We start from the raw sequence: 24045 nt of genomic DNA, 5'->3' as shown, positions 1-24045 counted from the left end.
CTCATTTCAGAACATTTAACATTCTTATAACATCAAAATAATCATGTATCATTGTCATACATCGGAAGAGAACATTCTTATAACAGATTAGATTGCGAATGATGTGAGGAATCAATGCATTCATTTATTTTATTATTCATTTTTATTTTCTGAGGATTAAAGTGGGTTTACTACGACAGTAGGAAGACAGTTTTTTATTATTTTTAATGTGAAATTGTTGGAAGTAATGACAATACAATCTAAAATGACAGTAACATATAAAGCATCTGACAAAGTGGTCAGCGAGTTCGTATTGCACGTTGAACGAGGCAAGCAGTGCAATCCTGCAACAGTGACATCATGCAATACGTCTGGCTTTCATGATCAAGAATGGTGTCATCGACTGATAATATTCAATGCATTCAAACCCATCACGTTTCTTCGCTTCTCAAATGAAAACCTGTTCTTTTGCTGCCATTTGTGTCTTCCAAACGGAGAAGCCAAAGCATGATCTGCTGCTACGTGATGCTCGAGATTAATTGTTCGAAGAAACACCATATAAAGTGATCGTATGAATCGACCCATATCGAATGAACCAATTTAAATTCTTCGACAAATATTTACAGTATCAAATGGTGGGAAAGACGGAAGAGAAAACAAAGCATGAAATTTGAGCAAATTACTTGTGAATTGGAAACGAACAACTCCATGTACGATCAGATAAGTCAACTGCGACCGCTAAATAAACACGATTTAAACGACACCAGTTCACTGCACGGTCCAACCACAAATCTATACTAGTCCTTCTCGATGATCTCATGAGATTAACAAAGATGCTGGTTAGATAGATGCTCTCAAATGTCAGGAACCAGATACATGCATATGGAGTTCACGATACTTTCTGTTCTTCTTATCCTCTCCTCCATTTGTATTAATTTATAATGGTGATGTGCACCGCTTGCTACTTTTCTAAAACTGATGTAAGAAGAACTCAGTCAAAGATTCATGGCAGTCTTTTCCTGATGATGAAAGAGGAGGTATGAAGGCACTCCACGGACATCTTCGTCTTTAGATAAGCACACACGTGCGATCTTTTGGACCTGGAAGACATTGGAGCATGGAATCCACGGCTTGCTTGCGTCCCGGGTAACTATGCGAATACATGGAAAGAGGGAGACGAGCTCTCGGCCAACTTATAGGATTCCTTTGACCAAATCAGGATGCTGAAAAGTCCACGGAACATAGTCTGTTGTCGGGTCTTCAAGTGGGGTTTCTATGGAGCCGACCACGGTGAGATTTCTCTGGTTTCCTCTGAACTTTAAAGCTTGAGCCGGGGGAAACGTGTGCATGTGTTGGATAATGACCCACGTGAGTTGGACCGGGACTTCGGCATGTTTCCATTAGGAATAGTCCACGCTTGGACTTCCTTCACCAAGAATCCATCGGCCATCGTGCTAAACGTCGGAGATGTTGCAGATGCTGCAGACGTTCCGAGCAATGGCAGCTTGCCGTTCATGCCCTGTCCATTCACGGGGAGCATATGTTTTGTGTTGTAACTTCTGGATTCTGTTCGTCTTCTTCCTTTGTTCATGCTATCTCCGGTGTCAGCAACACATCAATCCTTTCAACAGCAATTGATGTTTAAGCACGTCATCGACAAGATAAAAATGCAGATCGCCTGCAGCGACCGTGGTCGAAGTAGTATGTCACGGAGGGCATCATCACAAAGGAATCCTATAAAGAATTGTCAGGCTAATCAACAAAATCCGCTTTGTTTCGGAACCCATGCATGGTAGACATTTCATGCTGCTTTCAAACGCCACCGAAGACCCATCCAGTCGCGTTCAAAAATGGCATGCTTACATCTCTCTCTATCGCTTTAATAATCTGTAATTCTAGATGCTTACAAGGCATGGATTCGGCATGCCTAACACACCCACGTTTCATTGTCCAAGTGTCTCTCTCCTGGCTCATGCAAAGCCTAAGCTGACGGGAAGTCAACAATGGCGGCTCCCCGCTGCGGTAAAAGCTTAGAGAGTCAAATGGGACGACTAGTCTGGTGCAGGTCACAAAACACATCAAGCTAAACAAGCAAAACGTGATTGTGACTCGTTGGAGATCCATGCTGGTTTTGTCATAGCTCTCGAAAGGCTGAAACTTCCCGAAAAGGGAGATATAATACAGCGGTAAGAGAGGAAGAAGGTACCGCATTATTCATACCTGCAGGCTGATGCCAATATTTTATGCACGATCACCTACCTGACTCCGAGGATCGTTCTAATTGGCAGGAAGAGGGAGGAGGAAATCTAGGAAGAAGAAGTTTCTGTGGAGAGTTCTGATTTGTTTATTTTTAGTGTGAATTTGTTCTTCTTCTCTTCCTTCGATGAAAGCAACCAGGACATGTCGTCGGAGGAGGTGAGCTTCTGTTGTTGTATCATCCTGATACTGTCCTCGGTTCTTGTCTCGAGTAATGGCCCTCTCCTTTCTTGCTTATTCCTTTTCCTGCTTTGGTTGCTCTGTGTTTTCTTGTCGAGAGCATTCTTCTCAAATTGTTTGTCTCTCTTACAGATCAGGCGACCTCCGGCGCCACGGACAAGGAGGTCTTGCTCGAGCTCAAAGGCCATCTCGAAGCCAAGAATCCGATACGCCAAGGCCCCTATGCTCGGTGGAACCAATCCGACCCTTCCCCCTGTGATTGGCTTGGCATCACCTGCGACGGTGCCGACCGCGTTGTCGGTGTCGATCTCGCAGAATCAAACATATCCGGCGAACTCTTCCCCCACTTCTACCTCCTCACCGAGCTCGCCCACCTCGACCTCTCCTCCAACACCATCAGCGGCCCCATTCCTGCCGACCTCAACCGGTGCAGTGGCCTCAAGTACCTCAACCTCTCCCACAACCTCCTCGACGGACAGCTGAACTTGACAGGGCTAATCAACCTCGAGACGCTCGACCTCACGCTCAACCGATTCAATGGCGGTATCCGCTCCAGCTTCCCTGCAATATGTCTTAATCTTGTCACCCTCAACCTTTCGGCGAACAGCTTCTCCGGCGACATCACGGGTTGCTTCGACGAGTGCCCGAAACTCCAGTACTTCGACTTGAGCTCCAACCAATTCACCGGACCGATATGGCGAGGCTTTCCAAAGCTCAGGGAGTTCTCAGTCTCGGAGAATAACCTCACAGGAGACTTTCCGTCGAGCACCTTCACGTCCGGCTGCGACCTCGAGATCTTGGACCTCTCCGCAAACAAGCTCTCCGGGACGTTTCCAAGCTCGATCGCCAATTGCTCAAAGCTGACATCTTTGAACCTGTGGGGGAATGCATTCATCGGCGCAGTTCCCTCCGGCATCGGTTCGCTCTCGGAGCTCAACGCGCTCAACCTGGGGAAGAACTCGTTCGACCGGATCATCCCCGAGGAGTTGTTGAATTGCTCCAAGCTGGTGTTTCTCGACTTCAGCAAAAGCAACTTCGGCGGCGATGTCCAGGAAATCTTCGGCCGGTTCACGACGCTCGATTATCTAATCCTTCAAGGGAATCAATACACCGGGGGCATCGAGTCGTCGGGAATTCTCAAGCTTCCCAACCTCGTGAGATTAGACCTGAGCAAAAATAGTTTTTCCGGCGATATCCCGGTCGAGATCACGAGAATGCGGAAGCTCAAGATCTTAATTTTCGCCTACAACGACTTATCCGGCTTCATCCCGCCGGAATTCGCCAGCATGACCGGACTTCAGTTACTGGATCTTTCGCACAACAAGCTCACTGGATCGATCCCTGTGGAAATCGGGAATTTGACGTCCCTCCTCTGGCTCATGCTCGCGGACAACAACCTCACGGGCGAGATCCCGCCGGAGATGGGCAACTGCAGGAGCTTGATGTGGCTGAACCTTGCCAACAACCGGCTCTCCGGCAGGATCCCGCCAGAGATATCGACGATCGGGATCGATCCGTTCCCGACGTTCGAGGCCAACCGCCGCGAGATCCTGGGAGGCATCGTCGGTTCCGGCGAATGTTTGGCCATGCAGCGATGGATCCCGGCGAACTATCCGCCGTTCAACTTCATCTACATGCTGATGACGAGGAAGACCTGCCGGGTTACTTGGGAACGCCTCCTGAAGGGTTACGGGATCTTCCCCATCTGCTCCAACTCCTCGTCCAGGGTCCGAACCCTGGCCATCTCCGGATATCTCCAGCTCTCCGGCAACCGACTATCGGGGGAAATCCCTTCGGAGATTGGGCGGATGAGGAACCTCAGCCTGATCACCGTCGACAACAACAGGCTCTCCGGCCACCTTCCGCCGGATATCGGCGGGCAGCCGCTCGCGGTCCTTAACGTCTCTGACAACTGGCTGTCCGGCGCGATCCCGGAGGAAATCGGCTCCCTGCAGTGTCTCTGGAGCCTGGATCTCTCCCGGAACAACCTCTCCGGCGAGCTTCCGGCGAGCCTGAACAGCCTCTATGAGCTGAACAAATTCAACGTCTCTTACAACCCCCTCCTCTCCGGCGTGGTTCCAAGGAGCGGCCAGATCTCCACCTTCGATGGCGATAGTTTCCTCGGGGACCCACTCATCAGCTTCGCCTCCTCGTCGGCCGGCGGTGGCTCGCCGCCCGCCGGGAGCGTCCGCTCCATGCGGTGGCGCGGGCGTTGGAAGGTGGTGGCATTCTGGGTTTTCCTGGCGCTCTGCTCGGTCTTTGTCGCCTGCGGTACCCTCTTCTTCACGCTCATCAGGCTCGGGGGCGCCCGCGCGGCAGTGAATCCGTACGCGGATCAGGAACCCGACCCGGAGGGGCTCCTTCTTGGCGGCGTGAAGCGGCGGAGTGACGCTGTCGGGTCATCAACCCCGACGATGACCACGACCACGTCATTGGCAGAGGCGGCGTCGGGCTGCTCGTCGGCTGACGGGGCGGGTGTGAGGGTGTTCCGGCTGGACAGGGGAGTTGAAAGGACGGCGTTTACGTACGGGGACATTGTGGTGGCGACGGGAAACTTCGACGACGGTATGGTGGTGGGGCGGGGCGGCCACGGGGTTGTGTACCGCGGAGTGCTGCCGGACGGGAGGCTGGTGGCGGTGAAGAAGCTGCAACGGAGGGGGAGGGAAAGTGGGGAGGAGGAGGACGAGGGGGAGAGAGAGTTTCGTGCGGAAATGGAGGTGATGGCCGGACGGTGCCACCCCAACCTGGTGGCGCTGCATGGGTGGTGCCTGGCGCGGTCGGCGCGGTTGTTGGTGTACGAGTACATGGAAGGGGGCAGTCTGGAGGAGGTGATCGAGGACTGGGGGCGGTTCGGCTGGGAGCGGCGTCTGGCGGCGGCGACCGGGGTCGCGCGGGCGCTGGCGTTCCTGCACCACGAGTGCATGCCCGCGGTGGTGCACCGGGACGTCAAGGCCAGCAACGTGATGCTGGACGCGCGGGGCCGGGCGCGGGTCACGGACTTCGGCCTCGCCCGCGCGATGGGGCCCGGAACGAGCCACGTCAGCACGGTGGTGGCGGGGACTGTCGGTTACGTGGCGCCAGAGTATGCTCGCACGTGGAGAGCGACCACGCGGGGCGACGTGTACAGCTACGGGGTCCTGGCCATGGAGCTGGCCACGGGCCGCAGGGCGGTGGACGACGGGGAGGAGTGCCTGGTGGAGCGGGTGAGGCGGGTGGCGACGGGGGAAGGGGGGCAGAGGTTGGCAGAGTCGGCGGGGGAGGAGGAGGGTGCGGCGGAGATGCTCGGGTTGCTGATGGTGGGGCTGCGATGCACTGCGGAGGCACCGGGGGCGAGGCCGGACATGAGGGAGGTGCTGGCTATGCTGCTGAAGATAGCCGACAGGAGTGGTGACGGCGCAAGAGAGACCGGAAGTGAAGGAAGCCAAAGTAGCGCTTCTCCTCCTCATTGGTCGCTGCAGAGCCACAATACATCATCATCATCTTCTTCCTCCGTGCAGAGTTATTGGGAAGGATTCTTTCGACAGCATACAGAACGAGACGTTTAATGTACATAGACAGACGTGTTCTTTGACACAACATCGTTGTTTGATATATTCTTTTTTCTTCTTTCATTCCCGACACGAAAAATAATCGTATCATCGTTGGTTTGGTAATGTTATATATAGAGCTTGAGATTTTCAAATTTATAAATATAAATATATATATGTCTTAAATGGAAAAAAATGGCCGTCACTTATTTTAGAAGGATGTATAATTTTATCCATTAATCGCAAGTTTACCGGTGGAGCTCAATGCTTTTTGTCGGTGCTTATACAAAATCACTGGTCGCTGTTAAAACGCCATGTTGTTAATGTGCGTCCTGTGGTTTAATCGGATCCTGATATCAATCATCAAACGGATCCATCAGTTGACCGATAGTTCGATAACGCCAAGTTTGTGACCTTTCGGCGCACGTTATATATCACGCAACACATGACTTCCCACGTGATCCGAGACCGACGAGACGGGAACAAGAGGAATGCCCCAAACAGGACAAACGTACAGGGGCACATCACCATACGTTACTCGTAATTCCCAGCATAGATGAGGGATATTTACGGAAGACGAAAACACCTTACGGAGCTGCCACCGATGACCTCACGACTGCCTAATATCTTCCTATAGGCCGCCAAATAAACATAAAACCTGATGTAGTCGTCCAACGACGAGCTGAGTCGTGACTCAGGTCGAGGTCGACTGATGTGGCAACTCAACAACCATGTCCTCGTCATTTCTTTCAAGCTGCGCTATAATTGCCGGTGCCAACCGTGCTAACATGCGCGACTCGATCAACCGTTTAGATATCGAGCGATCAAGTCATGCGACTTGGCATGGCTGATGCGGTTTCTTTATCTGGCCACGTAGGGTAATTAGCGGTTCGGATCATACAACTTTTAGAGGAACACATCATACAAGTAAAATAAAGGAAAACAAATCGTAGTGGCTAATGAATTGCATTGTTTGTGCAGGAGTTGAATGTTGATGATGTCCGGCATGATTGGGACACAAATGGGATCCACCTCGGGTATGATCATGTACAGCTTATATCAGTAGCAGTAGCAGTTGGTGAACTAGTTAAGAAAATGAGTTTGATGGTCTATTTTGATTCACATACAATCCCTGCAGAGATCAACGATGATCCTCCACAATTCAGGACCTCATTTGTACCACAAATCTTGAATCTCTCTTGCCTTCTCCAAGGATAATGATGGTGCGGGATGAGAGATGGAGCCCCTCTTCACCTGCAACAGCGCAAGGTCGCCTGATTAAAGGCTGGTTGCTTTCTCCCCAAGGTTGGCAGAGACAACCCTTAAATGATCTATGAGCCCTTCATGTACCAATGGAATGACAGGTTGAGCTTTCCAAGCTGCCTCCTGCTCAGTGATTTTTTCCTTTTTTTCACTCTCTCTCTCTCTCTCTCTCTATATGTATATATATAGTACATTTTAGAGAGAGAGAGAGAGAGGATGTTGTAGTTATAACATCCTTTAAGCATATTAAAGTCCATCCATGATTCCCCCAACTCCACAATGGGTTGAAGGTTGTCATGTACTGTGCATGACCCTAACTGAGCTAATTATAAATAATGTCTAAAAATCTTTTGGAATGTGGTCTGTGATCTCCAAAAGTTAACCCACCAGGAAAGCTTTAACCAATCTAAATCACAATACTAAAAGAATCTGAGTTGATAAAGGTTTGGTTTTTCTTTTGGGATCAAAAAAGGTTAGTCCACTTGACCCTATGTTTAACTCTTAATCAATCAAGCAACTTCCCAATTCCAACCACAGCCAAACCCCACACCAATCTGGACTTGTTATTAAGAGTAAAACCTCAGCCCCACACAAACAAGCGCTGTCATTATAGTTATAATCTGATGCCACCACTTCAAATCTTTCTCACATATATTTTTTTCTTGGGGGTGTATGAATGGCACATGGTTCATCTCATTCCCAGTCTGGTAATAATCCCCAAGTGGAGTGGCATTGCCAGTTTGCCACCAACTTTTGTTTAATCCCTGGGTGGCCCCACACCAGCCTACAATTCTAATTTGTCAATATCCACAAACCCCATGGGAGTCAAAAAATAGTACAAAAAAAAATGGGTAGTGATGAGAAAAGATGGCTGGGTTTTGTAGATTTTAGGTCTGCTATTGTCCTTTTTTGCAGCACAAGAAATAACATCATTCCTTTTAGTTCTCCAGTTTTTCTCAGCACCAGGAAACAAGGAAGGTGGGGGAGAGAAGGAGAATCCCAAACTCCAAATCTATTTATTACAAAGATATTATTGTGAGGAATTTTGAGGGGAAGGAGGGGTGGGGGGGTGGAAAAAAGGAGAGAGAATATTAAGACCAGAGGTTGACAAGTTTTCTGTCACTGTTGTTGGAAGGTCGTTCGATGTTGTGGAGATTTTCTTATCTGGGATCTCCCTCTCCTCCCGAGTTCCAACCTTTTCTTCTCTGTCCGAGTGCGTGCGCTTTGTGCCTTCCAATCTGATGGAGATCTGTAGCCTTTTTCTTCCTCCAATGGTCTTCCGTCACGGCTTCTAAATATTCTTTGCTGCCCTGTACCTCCTCGACTCTCTCTCTCTCTCTTTCTTTTCCGGAATCACGACGCCTTTGTAATTACGGAGGTAAATTTGCCTCGCGTCGCGCCGCGCCGTATCTTCTTGTTCATGTGGATTTCGGGTTTTGCTTGCTTGTTGGGTCGTTTACTATCGAATTATCGCGTCATGGCGAGATTTTTGGCTTGGGGATCGTTGTCTTCAGCTCGTCTGTTCTATGTCGAGCAGTTCATTCTTTTGTCAGCGATCGGTGTTTCTTTTTGGTATCGCTTGATGGTTCTGTGGATCGAGGATTTGCATTTTATGATGCTTGTTTTGGCCTTAGATGGAGATCTCCCTTTTTCTTCGTCTAGGATTTTGCTTGAATCTGTGTTCTCAATCTAGAAAATGTTGTGCTTAGATTATGATTCTAATCACAATGTGCAGTAGATTTTGCGTTATATTTTACAGCTGGGCTTAAATTATGCTATTTAGGGGTTGACTTTGAGTTGTAAAATCACGCGTCAAGTCTAGACTCTTGTTCCTTGTTTCTGTAAACAATATTCATGAAAAGCATGTTGCTTCTGATCTGTTACTTAACATTCGCCGCTTTCGTCCATGAATGGAGATTTCTATTTTATGCCAACACTAGAGGCCTCACATTCCCCAGCACTAATAGCGTAGGGAAATTCCAAAATTGTTAATTCAGTATTAGGAGGTTGGTCCTTCAAGTTGACATTGTTCAAGGCTTCTTTTACTTTGATGTATAATGCGAACCAACCTTAATTAATGACTTGATGGGTAAATCTTGCTGACAATTTCTCTCTATCTCTGCCATATCGCAGCTGGTATATTCTATTGTTAGCCATACAATTATGTAAAGTTTTGGAAAACTACCTAGATATATCTTATACATTATTGAGATTCGGAACTGAAAGATGAACAGAGCCTCTGAATTGCCTTTTACATGTTATCTCATTCTCCTCAATCGTCATACTTTGTAGTATGTATGAATGTGCACTTGCACATTTCATAGTTTAAGCTATCTGTCAAACTACAAGGCGATCCTTTCTTTATATGTATCAAAGGTCATGTCTGAATAACTCATGCATGAACCACCTTTAATTGGCCATCATAGATTTTCCTTCATTAAAATTTTCCCAGGTTGTCTCTTAGATAACTTATTTCTTACAACTATGATTAGGAAGATGATCTTCACTTTGCACCTGGGTATATTCGCTGCGGTTATGTTTCAAATAGTTGTAATGTTGTAATTGTGAGTGCTGACAACAGGACCAACCATTTGGAGTTTCCTTGTTAAAATCCTGCATTACTTTTGCTTTTTCAGTCCCTAATCTGTCTGCTGGTTTCTAGCAATGCTGCTATTTTCAATTCTGAATATTGTAAAACTAATGCATAAACAAACTGTTATTGATAGCCTCATCAACAGATCCAGCATGAAAATATTGCTGATGACAATTTTCAGAAGATGGGTATGCTAATATATTCTTTAAATTTTATGCAAATTGAAACTGATTGAAATCAGTTGATATTTTTTTAATTGCATACTTTTCTGATTTCTACATAGTTTACAATCCTTTCACTTATTCATCTTTCCATATTCAATTATATGTTCAGCGTTGTGCATTTCTTACAAATAATTATCTTATGGTAGTTCTTTTGTAGGTAAATAGAAAATTAATCAGGTTTTATTGTTGTCCCAGGCGTGAAATATATGAAACTTCTGAGCTTACAATGTAAACAGCAATATATTGTGTTAATTCTCTAGCAGCTGAGCCTATTGGCAGATTGTTCTGCTGGACACTTTCTATTGCTAGTCTTCTTTAACTGGTAATTTGAATTGTTCTAAGAAAATTTATTGCTTATCTTTTATGTTCGTACCAACTTAATCCAGTATACGGCTGATGGTTTGCTTACTTGCGCTCTAGTCTTCAATATTTTTTGTTTTTTTAATATACTTATTTGAAACTTAGTTATGGAGAAGTAGTAGGCGTGAGATGCCATTATTAGTCTGAAGACCCTCTGCATTATATAGGTTAAGATGATAATGGTAGTGGTAGCAGTAATAACAAAAGTAGTAATATGTATGCTAACTAAATTAAGTTTGTCCAGTAATATCACTTTGCTGCAGTACTCTATAGTAATATTTGTTGTGAAAATAGTGGTTGATCCTCTTGAAAAGCATCACTATGCCAAAATATCTGTTTAAAAATGTCCTGAAGATATTGTTTCAGCCTGTAAAAGAGCAGGTGAAATGAGTCCATAACAAACCAGTTCTCGATAATCTGAATTCAAGGCTATTAGTGAAACTCAACTACATTTAAATTGTCTGTTAGCTTTGTTTTTTCCTTGTCTATAATTTAATTAGTGCATAACCTACATAAATGTTAAGATCATGCTTTCCTATAGTAAACATATTATGTGAATATCTGAAAAGTAATGTAAGGGACATGTAGATAGTAAATATCAACAGATGCACAAATGCAGAGCTGATTTTGATGCAGTAGGTCAACCGAAGACTAACTTCTAGGGCTCTATAATACTTTCACTAAAGCTCAGGTTCTTCATTTAACATTTCACTTAGATGAATGAAGAAGATTTGGTGCCCATAATTTAGTAGAGTTCCGAATGAACATTTGACAGCTTGTAAGAGTGTCCAATAACTGAGTCAAGATTTCTGTTTATCATACTCTAAACTAAGAGGAGGAAGTGAGTCACCAATCAGATCTTTTTTTAATGCTTACTTGCTACGTTACTAAGTACTTTGCTTGCTGAAAACAACATTGAAAATCAGGAACACAAGTCATTAATCTCATCACATTTTTTCTTCAGTATCCAAGTTGTTTGTTCTAAAAATGACTTCAGTCTCTCTTCATGTTAAAGAGTGCTAAGAAGTATGGGACTCCCATAAGCTTATCTAATATTCTTTTCTATACTTGTACCAGTCATTTTTGTGTTTGCTAAGAAGCATTGTGCTCATGAATCTCACTACTGCAATAGAAGTAACTTGTAATTTGGAGATCCTCAATCAATAGAACTTAAGAAATGCATCTCTTAAGATCTTGTTATAATTACTTCTTTTGACCTGGAATTTTCTTAGGAATGGGAACAAAAGTGCAATGTAAAAGCTACCTCCCAGGATATCATCCAGCAAGGAATCTAATCAAGGACAGAAACTTTAGTTGGAATCCTTTTTGCGAGGATAAAGCCTTGAACGATCAACTATGCAATAATTTCAAGTCAAGGGGAGTCAGTAGCTGGTCAGACTATGACAAAGAAACGTTGAAGCAAACTATGATTGAACATGAAGCTATATTCCAGAAGCAGGTTTGTTTTCAAATCAATGTAAAATTTTGATTATAACATTATACTGAATCCTCGATGCTATCTTTCTAGATGTTATACATGCACTGTGAGCAAATCACATGTAATAGAGACTACCATATGGCTTCCCATTGTATCTTCATGTCTCAAGTTATTGTCCATTAGACACCCTTTGAACCAAAGAAACTTGTTAAAAACTTCTGGTAGTTTGAAGTATACGATGCTTCTGTTCTCTTTCTGTTGAAGTTACTGCATTGGTCCTTCAGGATACGAGGATGTATTTTGCTAAGATACTGGTTGGTCCTTTTCAGGGCAGGAAAATGAACATTTATCATTTATCGTATTTTTTTCAGCAGAAACTGTTTTCTAACAGTCAAGTTGCACTTTTTGATCCAGGTTTATGAACTTCATCGACTTTATAGAATACAAAAGGAGTTAATGCATAAACTTAGGAATAAACAACCGGACAGATCTTCTGGACCAGCGGAGACATCTAAGTTGAGTATGTTTCTGTCTCAAATGCCTCCTGAATTTGGTGAAAAGATGTGGCATCTACCCCATCCTTCTCTAGCAAATACCAGTCACACTACAGCAAATGTCAGAGACAATGATGATGACAGAGTCTCAAACTTTCTGAAGGAAGGTGCAACACAGTGCAGTTCAACTAAAAGTGGAGGAAATTTGAAGGATGATGGACCACATACTAAGTTTAAGACAATTCCTAAAAGAATGTTTGACCTTGATCTTCCTGGTGATGCTTACATTGAAAATGAAGATATAGAAAGAACAGAAGGGGAAAATGTCTCTGAGCCATGCATCATGACTGCTGAAACTCTTAAGAGGATTAGTGGAATTAAGGCTGATAACAATGTCAAGTTGACTCTTGGCAATGTTGAAATCCATGTCTCCGGTAAAGATATTTCAAAATCAGATTTGCATCCTAGAAATGGTCTATCCATTCACAGGTTGGCTGATCTGAATGAGCCTTTTAAAGATTCATTTGAGGAAGGTGCTATAAGTTTAGGTTCTTATAAATCCAGTGGCTTGAATTCGGACATTGAAGAACTTCAACAGCCATGGAACCTGACAAGATCAAAAAGTAATTCTCCACAAAGGAACCTTTTCATGGATAAACACATAAATGAAGTTAGCTTGAACTACCTCGACACAAACAAAGTTGAAAGGGGACGTCAATGGCTGTTATCACATGGTGATTCTGGTAAGTTAAATGGCTCATATTTATAATGATCTGGTAACTTGTTTATATTGATGCAATTTCTCAACCACAGATACCTTCTAAATCTCAGACCTCAAGATTATTCATGATTTTAGCTTGTTGGGACATATTGTTTGCTGTTCTCCTTGATGACTATAACCACAGGTCCTCTACCAAGCGATGTCATATGCACATAAATTTTTTATTACTCACTTTCCACTGCATCTCTAATTATTTTTGTATCTTTTATTAGGTTTTAATGCTCCAGATGTTTTGTATATAATTCAAATTTTCAAAATATCTATTTTGTTATTCCCAGGTCAAAGCAAAATTGTTGTCAATTCCATCGATTCTGGCCTCTTTAGTGAGAAGTATCCAATGTCATCCGAGTCAATAAAGCTGAAACTTGATAAAGCTCGAGAAACTCAGTTGCCTGATCAGAATCAAGCAGAGATGTGGTTTGGAGATAAAACTACCCACTCCACTGAAATCTTTGGACGTCAAGATTATGTTACCTCGAACTATCCAGGATGCACATCTTCTCAAGTCAGCTCTGCATTGTCAGTTGTATCCCCTTTTCCCTGTGCAACTTCTGCATCTGCATTGACTCCTTGGAGGATGCCATCCAACAGTGTAAACCAGATTCCGATTGCAGTTCAAGCATTTCCATGCTTCAGTAGATCATCAACGTTGAATGGACAGGGCAAGAACTACAATGCAGCAAATCAAAGCAACAGGCGTGTTTGTGACAAAATAGATTTCAATGGTGATCTGCAGCCACATAAAAGACTTGATTATAAATCCTCCTCCCCTGTGAATGGTCATCATCATGGTATCCAAATGTGTTCTACTTCAACAGGAATACACCGTTCACCATGTAATCTAGAGAAGCCAAACCTTGATGCTCGTTGCAATACTTCACCATACAAGAACTCCAAAATTCATGAACCACTTAAGTGCTCAAGGGACTTGCAGTTTATAGATATAAACTCTGGAAAGGATTTGAATCTGAACCAGGGAATCCTTGGTGGTATTCAATATGGCTTCACGAACAGACAAAGTTTTGCCAGAAAGCATGATGAATCATCAAACGATGTAATTTGGCTTAGAGAAAAGCCTTCTTGCAAAGGTTCTGCTGAATGTGACATGTTTGTCAAGGATTATACCTATCCTTCTAAATTTCTATCAGAAAAAGCCAAGGATAAAGGTTCTTCTGTTTGTGCCTTGAGGCATTCTTTGTCATCATTTGACATCAACGAAAGCATAACTTATAGAGCCATAACAACTGACATTTTGAATGTCGAAGGAAATTTTAGTCCACCAGATAACTCCCATAGGATTTTTGACTGCTCAAATTCTGTTTCATGTGATGGACAATTGTTTGTCAATGATCTGAAGAGGCATGGGAAAGGAAAGGCAATTAGAAACCCAGGCTTAAGAAATGACATCAATCTGAACTCTGATCTCATGCCTGCTGATGGTGTTAGGTTGTTTGGGATGTCAGCGGAAGATGAGAGACAGACTCCATCATCACTTTCTCTGGCAAGGGTTGCTGACAATCTAACTAGTAAAATTGATTTGGAAGCACCAACTGATGAAATGCAAGAAGCAAATAATTTTTCATGGGTTGAGATCGTAGATATGAATTGCCCAGTGACACAAGTTGCAATGAAACAAGAGAAGACATCCTTTGGGGATGCTTGTGCAAGACTGGCAGCAGATACTATTGTTTCCATCTCAGTGGATGTTCGTGATCATATGCAGCCCCTTTGCTCCTTTGCTCCTTCATCATTTGATTCCTTGTATCTGTTGGCAGAGGCGGTTAAGTCCAATGCAGAAATTGAGGCTTCAGATGATGATGGTGGATTAGATACTTTTGAGTCATTGACATTGAAGCTGGAAGAACTCAAGCCAGATGAGTACTCTTGCAAACCATGTCAACAGGAGAAGCCAAAGGATGATGAGAAGTCCATGGCCTCGCTGCTTCTTCCCAGGCCTCGTAGGGGCCAGGCAAGAAAAAGAAGGCAGAGGAGAGATTTCCAGAGAGATATCCTACCAGCACTTGTGTCATTGTCGAGGCATGAAGTGACTGAGGATCTTCAGGCTCTTGGTGGAATGATAAGAGCAGGTAAGTCCCGACAAACCAGTTCCGCTAGGAGGAGCACAAGCCAAAACATGCCAAGTTCTCGATCTAGGGGGAGGGGACGGCCAAGGAGTTTGGCCATCACCATTGCGGAGGTTTGTGATGACAGTCCCCCTCGGTTACAGCCTACTCATACCGATTTGGAAAATGATGGGAAGAATATTATGGCATGGGGAAGGACGACAAGGAGGTGTCATAGACAACGAATACCATTGGGTCATGCATTCGCTCCACAGGAGTAGTTCTTAAAGAAGTATACTTGTCAGGGTTGACGAAGTGATAGTTTTCTCAGTTAATCGCTAGAGTTAGACATCAGATGCATTGTACATGTTGGCTGTCGATTGAGCAAAGTACAATGTGCTTTTACGCGTTTGTAGATTTCATGCAATAATTGATGAACTATTTGTTCGAAAATAGAACTGTAAGAACCATCGGATTTAACGAACTCTTCGACTTCTCAAGTGTGTGATTGATATTTATCTTTATAAATGAAACATATTATATACCAGGGAAGAAGATGATCAATTCAGGATAAAGTTGTTTAAATTAGCTGATTTAGCCTCATGTTTTTGTCTCTTTCATATTTTTATGCCTCATGTTTAAAATAGCTGACTTCGCCTATGTTTTCCTCTCTTTCACATAGTTCATTGCAAGTATATCATTTTGTATAGGGTTTCAAACTTTGTTTCTTTCCAATTGTAAAATTCTACGGGATATTTCTTAGATGCTTTGTAAAATAATATGATTAAAATTGATTTATAAAGATTTAATGAGTGTATTATTATAAAAGTTTGATAATCGTTTGAGTAAAAAAAGGATTATTCATGAAAAACATAAAAAATTAATTAATCACTATTTCTTCAATTGATTTATTTTTTATTTTTTATTTTTTATTTTTTATTTTTCTCCTCTTCAATCGAACCAAAACGTAGAAATTTGGCTTAATCACCATTGCACGAGCAAAAATATGTGGACGGATTCACAGCTGTCCCATCCAAACCAGAGTACAGGATTTCGGATCTGTTGGGGTCCTCTTTCTTTATGCGGGTCCCAATAGATCATGTAGAGGTGTTGCGTAGGTGGCAAGTTCTTTCTGGATGCTGCATGGATACCGACAGCTGATCTGATTTCAGCGCATTCCCGGTATATTAAATAGTCTCGTCATACGTGTTCCTCCCCGAGGCTGTAAGCTGCCTGTTTTTGCCATCCCGAGGAAGGAATCGAACTCATGGCAGCAACGGTGAAATCCCGCGAGTTCGACGTAATCATCCTTGGAGCCTCCGGATTCACCGGCAAATACGTCGTCCGCGAGGCCCTCAAGTTCCTCTCCTCCGCCTCGGGCCCCCTCAGGTCCCTCGCCCTCGCCGGCCGCTCCCCCTCCAAGCTGGCCGCAGCCCTTCAATGGGCCGCCGCCGCATCCCCCCCTCCGCCCCTCTCCCTCATCTCCGCCGACGTTTTCGACCCTACCTCCCTTCTCGCTCTATGTCGCAGCACCAGGATCATCCTCAACTGCGTCGGCCCTTTCCACTTCTACGGCGATCCCGTCGTCGCCGCCTGCGTCGAGGCCGGAACCGACTACCTCGATATCACAGGTGAGCCCGAGTTCATCGAGAGGACGGAGACCAGGTACCACGAGCGGGCCGAAAAGGCGGGATCTTTGGTGGTTTCGGCTTGCGGGTTCGACTCGGTTCTGGCGGAGCTGGGGCTCATGTTCCATTCCCGGCAGTGGGTGCCTCCGGCGGTGCCGAACCGGGTGGAAGCGTATTTGAGCGTGGAGTCGGAAAGGAGCATCGTGTTGAACATCGGAACGTACGAGTCGGCGGTTGTCGGCATGGCAAACGTGGGTCGGTTGCTGGATCTCAGGAGGTCGAGGCCGAAGAGTGCTCGGCCTGTGGTAAGCAACCTTCCTCGTTATAGATGTGATCTCTGACCTATAAATATTAGCTGAGAAAGGGGTTGTTTTCTTCTGAGCATGTCATGATTTGGTTTTTAACCCGTGTGATCTCAAATTCTTCTTCTCTGATTTGCATTTGTCGAACTGTCCAAGTGTTTAGCTTCAATCCACTGCACTAGATGAATGATGAATCCTTTTGGAGATCCTTGTCGCACCTGAAAACAGATTCTATGAACATTATAATATATTTTCTGTTCATTACAAAACACTTATCTTTGTGCTTCCACTTCCAAGTTGGTTCTAGTAATCTAGCAACATTCAATCTGTTCTCTGAACCCTGAAGCTGGAGTCTGTTTGTACAATGTTCTAAAGAAATTTGAATTTATCCTCTTGATATCTGTAACCATGTTATTTCTCAATGTTCTGTTCAGATTGCAATGCTTGTCTCTCTATTTCATGCCCTCATTACAATCTTTTGATAATGAGGTCTTTTGATGCACAATGGTTGTTTGTGCTTTAGGATTTTGATGATGGCACTAGTTTGTTTCATTTCTTTGGTTCATCTTTGTGGTTAGTAACTTTAGACTACACATTTGCAGCAATTGTATTTGTGAAGAACATTCTGTCCACCTTTGGTGACAAGTTTGTTGATTGAATTAAAACCAAAATTTCTGCCCAAATGTTTGCTTTGTTTATTATTTTGATCAAACATGCAATAGACTTTGTGTAAAAATAACAGGCAGCAAAAACCTTGTAGATTTGAGCAGTATGATTTTGCCTTTGGTAGCACTGCTAAGATCCCACATTGCAGATTGTAGGCCCCCCACCTGCCAAAGGACCATTGATCGAACATAATAAGACACTCGGGCTCTGGGCAATAAAGCTACCTTCCGTTGATGCTGCAGTTGTTCGAAGAACACATGCAATACTAGCAGAGCATCCTCATGGCCTTGCAGGCGTCAACGAAAGTGATGAGTGTGCAGAGAAGAGGAAGTTGTACTGGTCAACAGTGAAGCCTATCCATTTTAGTGTGAAGATTTGTGCCAAATCTATACTGGGCATTTTGCGGCTCGTAGTAACTGGATTGTTCCTTGGGCTCTTTGGAATGTTTGCACTTGGGAGATCAATTCTGTTGAAATTTCCATCAGTTTTTTCTCTTGGGTGGTTTAGAAAGACTGGACCTACGGAGGAAGAGGTCAGAAGTGCTTCTTTCATTATGTGGTTCATCGGGCATGGCTATAGCGACGGCAACCTGGCTTCGCAAAGAGGTCGGAAACCAGACACAGTGGTAATTACCAGGGTATCTGGCCCTGAGGTGGGATATGTGACTACTCCAATCATCCTACTTCAATGTGCTCTTGTTGTATTGAGCGACCGTGACAGCTTACCAAAAGGTGGTGTTCTTCCACCCGGAATAGTCTTCAGCCACACCAATCTTCAACGGCGCCTCGAAGAAAATGGAATTTTTTTCGATGTCATCTCTGTGAAGCCTTCTTCACTGCATCGATTTCTCCGTTCCAGTTCTCGCAAACAAATGGAAGTAGTTTTGCTTTCTTTCTAGCCTGAGATCTGTATTCTTCCAAGATTTATAAGATACTGCTTTGCATCCAAACTTAGTTTTTTGAGATCGACTTTGCGGAAAAATAATGAGAATCTTTGCTATTCTCAACAAGTATTGTGCTATTATGAAATTAGTAGGGAAATTTGCAATTTGTTCTATTGCTCTAGTATGAATTTGCAACTGAATTTGCAATTTGTTTGTTGCTACAGCAAGGAGATGAATGCCTGAAAAGAAAAAGAACAAAAATAGATCTGCAACTGGTGAATACTGTTTGCTGTTCATATATGCAGCAAAGAAATAATAGCTGAGTTTGAACTCAGATTTATTATTTATGTTCATGCGAAGTTATTCTGCACATTATTTGGACCAATGAAACTAATTCTTACAATTATGATCTCAGGACTTCACTCGATGGTTTGCCGAAGCCTAATCTATTTGCTTAATGAGAACGAGATATTTTTTGGCATCACTGCAAAACTCGAGGCTCTCATTCCTCGCGTCTTCGACTCCAATATGTTCAAACGCATAAATATGGCAGGCTTAAATCCCGCCCTTCGTAAAAGCTCATCCGCATCTGACGGCTGGATCTGCTGCGGACGCGACGCGAGGATAGGGGCGAATTTAATCGAAACCCTAGGCCGCTGCTGGAATCCGGGCGGTCCTCCCTTTCGAGGCGTGCCGCTATTTAAGCCCTTCCGCTGCCCCTCGCCGCCACCTCCGCCACCACCGCTTCCCCGGCTTCTTCCCTGACGATCGATACGGGTAGCAAACTCTAGTCACTTCGATCTCTTTTTTCTGTTTTTGGATCGCCCGATCTAAGTTTTTGCTTCTTTTGGATCGCTGGATCGGTCTAAATCTCGTTTCGTTTCTCCCTATACGGATATCGGAGTCAAGCAGCATGTCGGACGAGGAACATCATTTCGAGTCGAAGGCCGACGCTGGGGCTTCCAAGACCTATCCGCAGCAGGCCGGAACTATCCGTAAGAATGGGTACATCGTCATAAAGGCGAGGCCGTGCAAGGTTGATCTCGATCCGATCTGACCTAGTCTGTTTTATGTTCATTGGTTCCTGTTGCTTTGGTGAAAAATTTTGACTGTTTGATGGATTTCATCCTACGCTAATTGGTCAGGAGACGAGTTTTGTTGGGGCTTCCCCATTTTTAATGACATTTTGATTGATTTTCCGAGTTTTGTACATTTCTGAGTAATTGTCGCAACCATTGATGTTTTTTATTTGCGTGGTTTATTTATAGATCTATTGAATCTTAGTTTATTGTATCTATTAGATAGATCTGGATCTTTATGTTTGTTGATGATAGGACTTCTGGGGATCCTTCTCAGAGGAGTTGAGGTCTCATTAGGGCTAATGGTTTCATGCAAGTTTCACTGTTTACAAGGAAGCCTTGTTTTGAGAGTCAACGCATAGTATACGATTCCAAAGCTTTGCATTTGGATCCGGTCCTGTAAATGAAGATCACTGAATGACAAACGTTGATTGCTTCAGCTACTTGTGCAGTAAGCAGTAGCATAATATGTTCTATTGCAATATTTCTTAGAAATATTTCTTGAACACATCTTGAATCAGCCAATCTTTTTTCCTGTATTTCATCTAATATTTTTTATCATGTTCTTTAGTGTGAAAATAATAGAATAGTAGAAATGTTCTGGGACGTCTTTTAGTGGGGTTATCGCCCTGGCTTGGAGGTGCAAAAACAGCCCATCTGTGTGTCTTCTGTAAGTTTAGGCCATCAACCTCTTGATCCCAAAAGAGTTCTTAACTGTTGTTGGATGTGGGAACTTCTATTTATGTTCTTTTTTGCAAAAGTTTGTTTTAATTTTGTAATATTAGGTCATCCTTGCAATGAAAAGATGAAATATTCTTTTTTTGCATATCTGTGATATTTTGATGATAATGTTGGAATAATCATTTTTATTCTAGAATCTTTAAATCACCTCTAATAAATTTTCCATGATGATACATTTTCTTCACATTTTATCTCTCATTGATTTATTTAATATCTCAATTCTATAGACACTTCATGACAAGGAAAAATGCCTATCAAATGCTTTTTTCAATTTTTAATTAGCTTATAAAATAAATGTTATCAGGTTAACTTGATCTTTGTAGTTGTATCTTGAGTAGAATCCACTGATAGTTATCTCCCCCTGAATATTCATTTCAAGCCTCACCTGTGTTTATGTGATCTTAGACATGGTGTTTAAGTTGACCATTAAAGTGGCCAAATGTATGTGCTTAGTATACTTCTTTATAACTTTGCCTATCAAAACTAAATGAAAGAAAAGGATCAATCTAATCTGCCAAAAATCGTTATTGCTTCTCAGTAAGTTGGAACAAGTGATTGCATGATATGTTTATTTAATTTAAGCATGTGGACCTTTTTTTAATTTATGTGCCACTGTTTGATACAAATTCTGTAATTGCTCTACTAGGTTGTAGAAGTTTCAACCTCCAAAACTGGAAAGCATGGCCATGCAAAATGCCACTTTGTTGCCATTGATATATTCAATGGCAAGAAGCTTGAAGATATTGTTCCGTCATCTCACAACTGTGATGTAAGTTATTTTTTAGTTTCCATGGGTGAATATATATGCGTGTAGTTTCTCAACATTGTTTTTTCATTGGTTTTGCAGGTTCCCCATGTCACACGTACCGACTATCAACTTATTGACATCTCAGAGGATGGTTTTGTATGATCTGTAGATATGATGTTATTTTCATTTTTGGTTAGTTTATTGAACTTATATGTTTGACTCTGTCGCATGTGTCAGGTTAGTCTGTTGACTGAAAATGGTAACACAAAGGATGATCTGAGACTTCCCACTGATGAAACACTTCTTACTCAGGTTATTGCACTAGATGTATTTGCTTCTACTTATTGTGTGCATGCAACTGTCTTATCTTTTTTTTTCTTCTACTTATATTAACTTTGTTTACATTTCTCATAGATTCTTAGAGTTGACTAGTGTGTAGCTCTGATTTGGTAAAGCAGGGAGATTATGGTGGACAGCTCAGTTGGCCTCTGTGTATCTCTCAGTCTCCTGCATCTTTTTTCCACCCTTGTCGATTTATAGTCAAACCATATGTCCTATACAAACTTGTAACTGTGTTAAAATTTGCAACTTGACCTTAGGAGGCAATTAACATGGGTAAAGAACAAATTTTGTTACATTTTGTATACTGTTTCTGGGCATCTTTGATTAATTGTCTATATGATTTGAGACATAAAAATAGAGAATATTTAAAATAAAAATATATTAGATAAGGATAAAAAACATCAACCAATGAACTTCTTATTTAATTGACCCTTCTGTTCTATTAGGATGACTTGATACCTTAGGCATATGATATGATTTTGTTGTACTTGATTGTTTGCTCTGGAAAAATAAATATTTGGAACACACTTTTAGCAATGTATATAAAAAGGTTAATCAAACTTCAAATTGGTAAGTGTCTATGCTCGGACAACTGGGCTTAGTCATTTTTAGGACAGTTTTTTTGTGATTTGGTGTACTTCATAGGGATGTCTGAGGTATATGGCATAATAGCACAATAAGAAATAATTCTTGTTTTTCTTAAACTTTTTTCTCAGTCGTGGTTCTGCAGTGATCTTTTGCTTCAGATTCTCCAAATTTTATTTTTTTTAAAAATGTATAGGTTAATGACAAATGTGTGCCACGTGCTAACTCTCTGAATAGTATATATACAATTATAGTTATGACAATGAACTTCTGGTGGGATATGAATTATATATGTGACATGGGTCCCCTTGAACTGGATGAGCAATCAGAAACAGTAGGATTTGTATTTATCTAGAACAGAGATCGATGGGTGCACCCACTATGATTGAGCTTGAAAATTACTGCAAGTAGTGATTTAAGCAAAATGCTTGGTCTTTTTCAAGGTCAAGAATGTTCTCAGTTCAAGCAGATTTATTTCAATGTATCATGTGTGCAACTTACGTGTCTATTCAGGTTTTTTTCTGATCAACACTAGTGTGCAGGTCTTTTGTGGAAATAGGCTAAACTTAGTTCACTGTTGAAGTATATCTCTACATTTTGCTTGATCACTAGAACTATGGTTTCCATTGTGGGTGTTATACCAATGGTCTCTCTAGAATTCTCGGGGAGCATTGACGTCGATATCTAGTCAGTAGTCAATCGATCTAATCAGCACTTTCGATATCTAGTCAGTAGTCAATCGATCTAATCAGTAGTCAAGCGATCATTCCCTTAATATAAGTCTGCAGCAGTTTCAATATTGAAAAGCCTTGTTTATATTAATTATCCTTTATTGCATGTTCCTGCAAGCTACTCACACCTATTGCTTCATTACTTTGTAAATCATTTGCGGCCTGTTCCTTCTTTGCGACACAAAGTGTGGTTTTTTTTAAAAACTAAGATGTGCTAATTTGAATATCTCTATGGTTGGTGCAGCTTAAAGAAGGTTTCGGCGAAGGGAAGGACCTGGTGGTGACTGTCATGTCTGCAATGGGTGAAGAGCAGATTTGCGCATTGAAGGACATTGGTCCTAAGTAATCTGCTGGCTTTGGTTTTCGGGGCAGTGGATCTGTAAGAGCATTGTGGAGCCGTGTGTGAACTCAAGAAGATATATATGCCTATATATCATAAGACTTTAATCCGTTTGATCGGGCTGTTGCCCCCATAAACAAAAGTGCAACGTATGATAACTTGATATGGTGTTCCGCTATATTTGACTCGAGGACATGCTTTCTCCAACCATATGCTGTCAAAAGCTGTACACATGTTTACAGTGTTGGCATTTATGTTAAATATCTCTCTTTATTCTTTGCCTTTTAATTGTTTATGTCTTAGGTTTGTTTTGGCATTGTCGTTTTGAATGATCTCAGATAGTACGTATCCCATCATTGTCTTTTTCATCACATCAAAATGCTCTTCCGATTCATAGATATATCAACTATAGGTGGTATTGGCTCGTGAGATCAATTCCACCTTTATGGTTTGCCTTGCTCACTTGTTTCTGTTAATGCACCTCGCTAGTCCAACTGTAGACATACTCTGGCTATGATGTGGAGATAGAATTACATTTATCCCTGGGTAAGGTAGCCGATTGGAGAGAAAATTACGGAGATCCGGTATTGGTCTCATGGACTAAGATTTGGAGTATTTAAGTTACTCTTTGGATGTAGATTGCAATTTGTATATTTAGATTAAAGTCCAAATAATTGTTATTCTGGCATTATGTTGCCGCGATACCAAGTAAAAAAAATCGCAGGAGGCAAACTCCAGATAGTATTTCAATTCGTATATCGATCAAGTTTGCAAGCTATGGCCAATGTAAAAGTAATCGGATAAAAATATTACTCGAAATAGATGTGACCAAATCATGGGCT

At 42.6% G+C, this 24045-nt stretch overlaps 3 protein-coding genes across 8 annotated transcripts; all 3 read left to right on the top strand.

Annotated features, from left to right (window-relative positions):
• Positions 1 to 2186: 2186 nt before the first annotated feature.
• Positions 2187 to 6073, top strand: LOC135595534 (probable LRR receptor-like serine/threonine-protein kinase At1g74360). Its single transcript, XM_065086564.1, has 2 exons — positions 2187 to 2446; positions 2548 to 6073. The coding sequence occupies exons 1-2, from the start codon at positions 2380 to 2382 to the stop codon at positions 5958 to 5960; spliced, it is 3480 nt and encodes a 1159-aa protein (XP_064942636.1). The 5' UTR covers positions 2187 to 2379; the 3' UTR covers positions 5961 to 6073.
• A 1998-nt stretch (positions 6074 to 8071) lies between these two features.
• Positions 8072 to 15658, top strand: LOC135595533 (uncharacterized). 2 transcript variants are annotated; one of them, XM_065086563.1, is made up of 5 exons: positions 8072 to 8517; positions 10218 to 10344; positions 11615 to 11841; positions 12235 to 13057; positions 13374 to 15658. In XM_065086563.1, the coding sequence occupies exons 3-5, from the start codon at positions 11617 to 11619 to the stop codon at positions 15437 to 15439; spliced, it is 3114 nt and encodes a 1037-aa protein (XP_064942635.1). In that variant the 5' UTR covers positions 8072 to 8517; positions 10218 to 10344; positions 11615 to 11616; the 3' UTR covers positions 15440 to 15658. The 2 variants fall into 2 exon arrangements, with proteins under 2 accessions (XP_064942635.1, XP_064942634.1); XM_065086562.1 differs by having other exon boundaries at positions 8072 to 8583.
• A 728-nt stretch (positions 15659 to 16386) lies between these two features.
• LOC135595531 (eukaryotic translation initiation factor 5A-2-like) lies at positions 16387 to 23491 on the top strand. 5 transcript variants are annotated; one of them, XR_010480418.1, is made up of 8 exons: positions 16387 to 17091; positions 17903 to 18912; positions 19053 to 19414; positions 19550 to 19673; positions 19972 to 20167; positions 20288 to 20386; positions 21104 to 21226; positions 21305 to 21334. XR_010480418.1 is itself a non-coding variant. In XM_065086560.1 (6 exons), exons 2-6 carry the CDS (start codon positions 19551 to 19553, stop codon positions 23207 to 23209), a joined length of 480 nt encoding a protein of 159 aa, XP_064942632.1. In that variant the 5' UTR covers positions 19142 to 19414; positions 19542 to 19550; the 3' UTR covers positions 23210 to 23491. The 5 variants fall into 5 exon arrangements, 3 of the variants coding, with proteins under 3 accessions (XP_064942632.1, XP_064942631.1, XP_064942630.1); XR_010480416.1 differs by having other exon boundaries at positions 19972 to 20386; XM_065086560.1 differs by lacking the exons at positions 16387 to 17091; positions 17903 to 18912; positions 19972 to 20167; positions 20288 to 20386 and adding exons at positions 21443 to 21517; positions 23108 to 23491 and having other exon boundaries at positions 19142 to 19414; positions 19542 to 19673; positions 21305 to 21361.
• The last annotated feature ends 554 nt before the right edge of the window (positions 23492 to 24045 follow it).

The sequence above is a fragment of the Musa acuminata genome, chromosome BXJ1-10 (assembly GCF_036884655.1).
Source record: "Musa acuminata AAA Group cultivar baxijiao chromosome BXJ1-10, Cavendish_Baxijiao_AAA, whole genome shotgun sequence".
Lineage (NCBI taxonomy): Eukaryota > Viridiplantae > Streptophyta > Magnoliopsida > Zingiberales > Musaceae > Musa > Musa acuminata.
The sequence above is the reverse complement of the archived record's forward strand: the minus strand, read 5'-3'. Positions and strand labels throughout refer to the sequence as shown.